The sequence below is a fragment of the Quercus suber genome, unplaced genomic scaffold (genome assembly GCF_002906115.3).
Source record: "Quercus suber isolate HL8 unplaced genomic scaffold, Cork oak 2.0 scaffold_391, whole genome shotgun sequence".
Lineage (NCBI taxonomy): Eukaryota > Viridiplantae > Streptophyta > Magnoliopsida > Fagales > Fagaceae > Quercus > Quercus suber.
In genome coordinates this window covers 728,480-736,570 of record NW_027069843.1, presented here as the reverse complement: position 1 = coordinate 736,570, position 8,091 = coordinate 728,480, and the positions used below count along the sequence as shown (strand labels likewise).

The 8,091-nt window shown below is 35.6% G+C and overlaps 1 protein-coding gene across 1 annotated transcript; it reads right to left on the bottom strand.

Annotated features, from left to right (window-relative positions):
- Positions 1-5,526: 5,526 nt before the first annotated feature.
- On the bottom strand, positions 5,527-7,408 carry LOC112040892 (F-box/kelch-repeat protein At3g06240). Its single transcript, XM_024073824.2, has 2 exons — positions 6,233-7,408; positions 5,527-6,013 (listed from the first exon to the last, which is right to left on the bottom strand). Exon 1 carries the CDS (start codon positions 7,201-7,203, stop codon positions 6,265-6,267), a length of 939 nt encoding a protein of 312 aa, XP_023929592.1. The 5' UTR covers positions 7,204-7,408; the 3' UTR covers positions 5,527-6,013; positions 6,233-6,264.
- Positions 7,409-8,091: the final 683 nt, after the last annotated feature.

Below are 8,091 nucleotides of genomic sequence, written 5' to 3'. Positions count from 1 at the left end.
CCCCCCCCCCCCCCCCCCCCCCTCTCTCTTTCAAGAATTCCCCACTAACACTCCAATCAACTAGCTTACACACGAGCTGAATCCCAGAGCTAGCGTATGTAATCAAACCCAACTAAAAGTAGGGGATCCCGTTGGCTTAAATAGCAACCAAATCCCTCTCACAAAGGATGAAAGTATTGTCATTTTGAACCAAATTCTCTTGACCTCCTATTGGAATCTTTTCAACTGACAAAGACCAACCAAGACGTTTAAGTTTCAAAGTCCTGATCTGAGTCCCATTTAATCAATCCAAATTCACTGTTGATATTGGGCTAAATCATCCTCTCCACAATGATTTTTACAGTCAAGCCTCTCGCAGGCCCACATTTTGAAATAAGAAACCAACCCAAAATCTTTACAAGTTACAACCCATGCTCTCACTTCCAATTGCTCGATCTGAACCCAGCCCAATTCCTCCCCTAAAGTCCAACCTTTATGCTGGCCGAAGTGGTTTCCAATGAAAAGCCTTATTCGACCCATCCTCTATTGAAACCCAAGAAAAATCCAACGGCGTCTCTAACACCCAGCCCACATCTTGTGGAAAACCTCTAACCCTGCCAAAACTATCAAAACCTATGAACCACCTTTTCCGGTCCTTTCTTTCAAGTTTCAACTGATCCCCTTCTTTCAATCACAATTAAAGAAAACTGTAATTGAAAAACCTTGTTTGATCAACCAATAGAGTTGTGGATTTTCGGGAAGAATTGCATATTTTCCCCTTCCTTCATTCCAACCTTGGTTGTTGACTCGCCTCCATGATCGAGTTAGTAAAGCTTCCTTTTTTATTAGTCTTAATGAGATAATTAAATCTTTCCCTGGACCTTGGTTGGGTATAAGGGATTACAATACCCTACTATCCCCTTTTAATTAAGAAAGGAGGAAAGGCTTTTGCAGCTTCATCAAATGGAGGAATCAAGGTTTGGTGGATGGGGATGAACATTGATCTTGGTTTCAGTGGAAACCCTTTTTACTTGGTCCAACAATGACATAGTTAAGCTCGTATGAAAGAAAGGCTGGATCGAGCACTAGCAAAAATGGATTGGATCCCAAAGCTAATCTATTGCATCTTCCTTTTTAAGCTTCAGAGCATAGTCCAATTTTCTTGGATGCTGAAGGGGAAAGTCAATACGTGCTAAGACCATTTAAGTTTGAAATGGGCTGTACTAGGGACATCACCAGTAGTCGTGTGGTAGCTCAAGCTTAGAAAAAGTCTGTACAAATAACTCATGCTTATAAATTACGAAACAAGTTAAGAGCAACCAAAGCAGCCTAGCTAAGAATTTGGAATAAAAATTGTTTTAGGAACACAGTCACTTCACAACTCAAAATCAGGTTGTTGCAAGGCAAGATCGAAAATCTACAAAACCATGATTGGAACAGCTTGAAATAGAAAAACAAAACCAGTTAGATTCTAAGCTTCAGGATAATATGTGAGAGGAGAACTACTCTGGAAGCAAAAGTCCAAAATTCAATGGTACACACACTCACACAGCCTCAGACCTCAATAAAAGATTCTTTCACCTCATCTTCATCATAAGGAGGAAAAGTGAAAGGAACATGCTTTCCTCGTGTTATAAATTTTGTGATTTTTGAAAAGCTATTGATAATGTATCAACTTTCCCTTGTCTCATTTCGGGTTTGCTTGCTTACTTTAGATCTATTTTGCTGTGTTTATAGACAATTTGTTTTTGTTCCTAGATCTATAAATGCTCTGGCGCATAGTGTACCTTCTTTTGTATTACCTTTGGGTCTATCCACACTCTTCCCTTCTCTCCATTTGTTTCTTCGCTGTGAAGAGAGATGGGATTGGCACATCTGTTTTGTTGTGCTATAAAGCTTTGATTATTAATTTTTTTTTTTTAGTTAAAAGAGTCGTTTATAGTGCACAAAACATCCACTTTTATAGGTTCTAGAGAATGTTATGGTAGCAGTTAGGTCTAGCAGACTAGTTGTTGGCAACTCATGACAAAAAGATTGAGTCTTGTTGAGTTTTTAATCTAAATTTATATGTCCAAGAAGAAAGCCCAAGATTTGCTGAAGAAAACCAAGAATTTGCAAGTTCAACTGATCAAGAATCACAAATTTAGATTTTTAGATCTAACGTAATTTATTTAGTCAGTTGTACACACGGGTTTTTGTAACCTTAACGGAGAGCCTATATAAAGGCCCATTAAGCATGACTTATGAAAAGGTTAGAGAAGCAAATGCCCTAAGCTTTTTAGAGTGTAAATCTGAGCCTCCTCCTATTCAACATGTCAGAGTTCAAGAGAAAATAAAGAAAAATCAACATGAAGTTATTGCTACCACAATGTAGATCTTGTTTGAAGCCATAAAGCAATCCAATCTATATCAAAGTTGCTAGCCTAAACCTTCAAGAGTTTTTCTTGGAGTCACAAGTGGAGAATTCATGAAATACAATTTACTAGTAGAAGAGTCTGTGGATTCAGAGTTACGTGTAGTCATATTAGTAAGTACTACATGAGGTAGCAGTAGATTTAGGGTTAATTCTATTATATAAACTTAAATTCTATTATAGTGGATATGTTTACCTTAAGATTGACATGTTAGATCCTTCCAAGTTTTACTGTGAAATGGTTTGTTAAATAGGTTTTCCTAAGTCACCGTACTGTTGTCTTTTGTTATTTCCACATAATTTACTATTTTATTGCTTTATTGGGGACATATTTAATCTATGGCAATTAACCTGGAAATTAATCTGAATTCATAACTGGTTAATTATTTAAAGTTGATTATTTTTGTTGTAAAATCAAGCACGAGTCTAAAAAAACCTTAACAATTGGTATTAGAGTAGATACACTTGATATGACTATTTGTTTTGATTGTGATCCATGATCCTTGCTATCACGGATAGTTTTAAGGACCTTACTGCTAATGGTTGCAAAAATTTAAATAAAAAAGACAAATGATTCTGTAGATTTAATTGATGTATGTGAAACTCTTCGTAAAGAATTACCTAAATGTTTGAAAATTGCTAAGATATTCTAGGAAGAGATAAAAAGGGTTTAAAAAGAGGCATTGGGTATATGTTTGGATGAATCAAATAAATTGAATGAGATTTTCAAAAAGAAAAATTGCCTCTAAAGTTGAAAACAACAAAAACTAGGAAGAAGAATTATCTGGGTGTTAGGTAAACTAGAAAAATTTTCTAGTACCAAGCCTGCTATTGAGCCCAAGTAAGTTTTTGTATCCATAAAAGCCTAAATCTTTGAAAATTGCTAAGATATTCTAGGAAGAGATAAAAAGGGTTGAACTTAAAAAAGAGGCATTGGGTATATGTTTGGATGAATCAAATAAATTGAATGAGATTTTCAAAAAGAAAAATTGCCTCTAAAGTTGAAAATAACAAAAACTAGGAAGAAGAATTATCTAGGTGTTAGGCAAACTAGAAAAATTTTCTAGTACCAAGCTTGCTATTGAGCCCAAGTCAGTTTTTGTATCCATAAAAGCCTAAAGATGACAAATTGTATATCCTTCCTTATAAGAGGAATCATAAATAGTTAGATTATAAACCATCATGGCTCAAAATTACAATATACTAACATGTTACCTAACGTAATTCATCTCTAAATCTTAACATAATGCAACCAATCTTCAAACAATTTTTTTCCCATTCTCTAGCTTCATTTAACTTAGTAACTTATCCATAGTTCACAAGATGAAGATCAAAATTACACAATTGATAATGAATCTTTGATATGTTAACAGAAGACATCAAGAACTTTGTAGTTCAATGACATGACATATTCTCCTTTATCAGGATATAACCAAGTTCAAATCCCCTCCCCCCATATTATCAAATTATCAAATTGAAAATTGACAATTGACAATAGAAGAATGAAAAATGAGAATGCGGAGGTTCCAATTACAATGTTAATAATTAAACTCAATTAAAAAAAAATACTCTCAGTTATTAGGAGCCCAAATCGAATAGAAGTAAGTAGTTTAATGTGATAAGAGCATCCAGAGCAGTTAGTCTAAATTTTTCTGTCTATTTTGCACTAACAACCTACTTTTTCTATTTTACACCATCACTTTTACAAAATAACTACATCAGTCTGTCTATTTTACGCTCTATTTTAATTAAATAATCATTTTTTTATCTTTAATTTCTCCGGTTCTCTCTCATCAGCCTGTCTTGGTTTCTCCATCCTCTGTATTCTCCCCTTCCCTCAACCCATAAAAGAATACATGTGGCTTTTTCCTTTCCATCCTTCCTCTCTCTTAATTTGAACCACCCTTAACCCACCACTAATCTTCGTCCTCTGTTTTTCAATCTGACCCAACCAAAACCCCAACGTTTCTCTCTTGCAATCTGATCGGCAACAAGACGGAATCACTAGGTTTTTGGGTTGAAAGCTCTCTTGATCTCACCCATGACCCAATCATGGATTTTTTGGGTTGAGGTGAAATGGGTCAAGATGAAGTTGGGTCGAGGTGATACAGGTTTTCTGGGTTGAGGCAAAGCAGGTTTTTTGGGTTTCCTTTGAATTTGGTTTGTGTTTTTGTTTATTTTGGGTTGATTTTTTTTTTTTTTGGTTGATTTTAATTTAATTTTCTGTTAATTTTTTGGGTCAATTCTGTGTTAAATTATAAGATGTTGTAATTGGTTGTGGTGGTGATGGTGGGTGTTGCTGCGTTGCGGTGGTGGGTGGTGCTGTTACGGTGGTGGTTGGACAATGGTCGGTGGTCAATCAGTTTTATTCGGTTTAGAGGAAGAGAGAGAGAGAGAAGTCAAATGGAGAAAGAAGAGAGGTGAGAGGAAAAATAATAATAATAATGATATGCACAGCTACAGTAACAGTAACAGTGCATATATGCACAATTATTGTAGCAATTGTGTATAAATGCACAATTTTACACCTATTGATGTGGATGATTCTTTGCTCAAAATGTATAAAATGAGCAATTTTTTCTATTTTGTAAGACTTTATACATACTAATGCTAATGCTCAAATAGCTCTCAAAGCAAGATAGAATTTATCTTGAAATAACCTTTTTCATGTGTCAAGTTACATTAAAAATTCCAAACTTCCAATATCCCCACCAACATTAAGATGAGGTCAAATTTTCACCATCAATTTTCCAAGTGGGCCAAGTATACTATGACTAGGTTCCAATATCCTCACAAATCACCATTATTTCAAATGAGGCCAAAATCTCATTTGCCATTTTATATGAAGGGTTTGGCTTACCTCCAGTACTTTTTAAAAATGAATCTCCTTTTATTTTAATGAGAGATTGTCGCATCACCTATTAATTAAATAAAATGTGGGGATTAAAACTAACTATCACTTGTCATTGAATATTTAAAACAAAAAGACATGTTCAGATAAAAAAGTACTGGAGGTAAGCCACACCCTTAAATGAGACTAAATATTACCATTGGAATCCAAATGGATCAAAACAAATTAAATTTCGAGATGCTTAAATTCATGTCTAAAGAAAAAAGTGACAGGTAGGAGCAATAACTTCACAAGCATACTCTATAGAATTTAGAAATAAACAAGAATTAACCTAAAAATTCCAACATGAGCAAAGCATGATTCATTAACTTCAACTAGGAATACAAAGGCACATAGGTGAAACAAATTAAGTGCGGCTTTTTTTTCCTTATATTGGTAAGTTATACGGTGGTATTGAATCTGAGTACACCCTCCACCTTTCTTTTTTAAGGAACAAGGAGTACTGTCATTTGAGATATATGTAACTCATTATCAAGTGTGGCTTCTGCTAACAAAAAATGAACTTAGATGATGTATTTGATTTATTTTCTTTGGAGTTTTGATACAACTCCTTCTCATAAAATAAAATAAAATAAATAAAAATTGATACAGCTCTATATATAACATGAGAAGAGTTTGAGCAAATCCAATAAACCATAAACCACTGCAGTCCATTATCAATAGGTTACCTTTTCATCATTTCATGCTTAGTCACAGCTGATCAATTTGCCCTATCATGCAAATAAAGTAAGCCGTGTGAGATATTGGATAATCACAATGTTAGCATTACTTAAGCGTTCTGATTGAGGAATGTAAATATGTATATGCTGCACCCTGAAGGTTTACTACAAAAAAGAGACAGCAGTAACTAGGCGGCAATTTGATTAATTAGCATTCTGTATTTAGTGTAAAATTAGCATTATATTTAAAACTAGTTTCATGTATCTTACCTCACTAACACTAGACGAATTAACCTGCCCTCTCACTCTCCATCTTCTACATTCAGCAAAACAAGGCTCTCCACATAAGTACTAAAATAAAAGGACTCAGTTCGACTTCGAATGTGAGGATTGAAAATTTCTTGGCTACTAGGTTCATAAGAAAGCAACTTTCCACCCTTTATCACTAAAACTTCACCATTCTTTGTAAAACCTACCACCCTCCTTAATCCTACTCCAACGTCAATATCGAATCGCTTAGTCCAAGATTCCACGACTTCATACTCTCTCATCACCCAAATGCTATAAGATTCCTCCCCCTCCAATTCCCATTCATTTCCATTACACGGGACAAGCGCAAGCAACCCATGAAACACAGCAACTTCCATGTTCAAATGTTCCATCCCTTCCAAACTCTTAGGCACAGGCATTTCATCAAATTCCTCATGTCCAATATCAAACACCACGATCACATTTCGAATATTTCCTTCACCATTTGGAGTTTGAGCCAGCCAGTGAACCACTCCATTCATGAAAACCGATAAGGTCCAGTCAGCAATTACATTGGCAGGACCGGAGGCAGTAAGGTATCCCCACCCGCCACTGCGAAGGGTGTACATCTCAACCTGAGGCGGAACAGTGCCATCAACGTACACAACCCTCACCAATTTATAATCATCAGTTGTTGGATCATATCCAAACCCGTGAGAAAGTGCATAGTGACGGTTAGAATTTAATCTGAAGTCAGGTACCGGAAGGAAAATTGCTTTATGAATAGAAGGGTTCCAGAGAACATAGAGATATTGATATTGGGAATCGTTTCGATATCGATGTGTGAGACAAAGTAAGCCGTTAGATGAACCTACGATTGTTGAAATTTGGTTGATGGGTTTGTGTGAGCAATCTAACTCAACGAAATCTGATGGGTATGCGAAGAAGCCGCCTTTATCTTCTACTTCGAGGTCGAGACAAAGGAGACGCATATGAATGGCTGGGTCGCTATAATTAAGGTACTTGGAGAAATGGTTGCGAGGAAATGGGTCATTGGAGGAATGCAGAGTGATGCGGTGTTTGTAGAGATTATGGTCGTAATGGCGAAAGAGAAGTTGGTGTTGGGTTTTGGATTTGGAAAGATTAAAATTAAGGAGGGTGGTGATGAAATGAGGAGTAGAGATTAGAGAGAACTATGACTTGCAAACGCATCTGCATCTGATGAGTGAATCCGCAGGGAGTCTCTTCAGGATATCGATGATGACCTCGTTTGGAAGATAATCTGACATTTTTTCGAGTGGGCTGAACAGAACTTGAAGAAATGCTCTCCAGTTTAGGGGAAAATGGGAATAGATGATGCTCTCCGGTTTAGGTAGGGACGGACCCAGGTGTAGGGCAAAGGGGGCCCGGGCCCCCCCTGGGTCCAAAAAAAAAAAATTTTAGTATGTAAAATAAAAAAAAAACAGGTTTGGAGCTCTTGGTTTTTAGCTTGGGCCCCCCTTGATTTTTAGCTCAGGCCCCCCAGCCAGTTAGCTCAAGAGTTTTCAAAAGCCCATGAAAACCTTTAAAAAAAAATTGTATAAATCTATTTATAATAATAATAATAATAATATAATATATAATAATGTGGTTTATATTAGAATATTAGATTATCTATTTATATCTGATAATAGTAGGAGGACTAATAATTTTTTAATTGTTTGATTTGATCTAATTGCACTTAAATAGTAATTTGCACCTCATTGTTCACACTTTTTTTAACAAAAATTATTGTATAAATCTTCAAAATTTCATACCTATTAATCAATTTTTTATCCTAAATGCTGAAACATTAGATGTAACTTCTTAGAAAAGCTCTAAAATGTAAAAAGGTAAGTTCA

Coding starts and splice junctions, on each gene's coding strand:
- LOC112040892 (XM_024073824.2), bottom strand. CDS start 7,203: ATGCGTCTCCTTTGTCTCGACCTCGAAGTAGAAGATAAAGGCGGCTTC.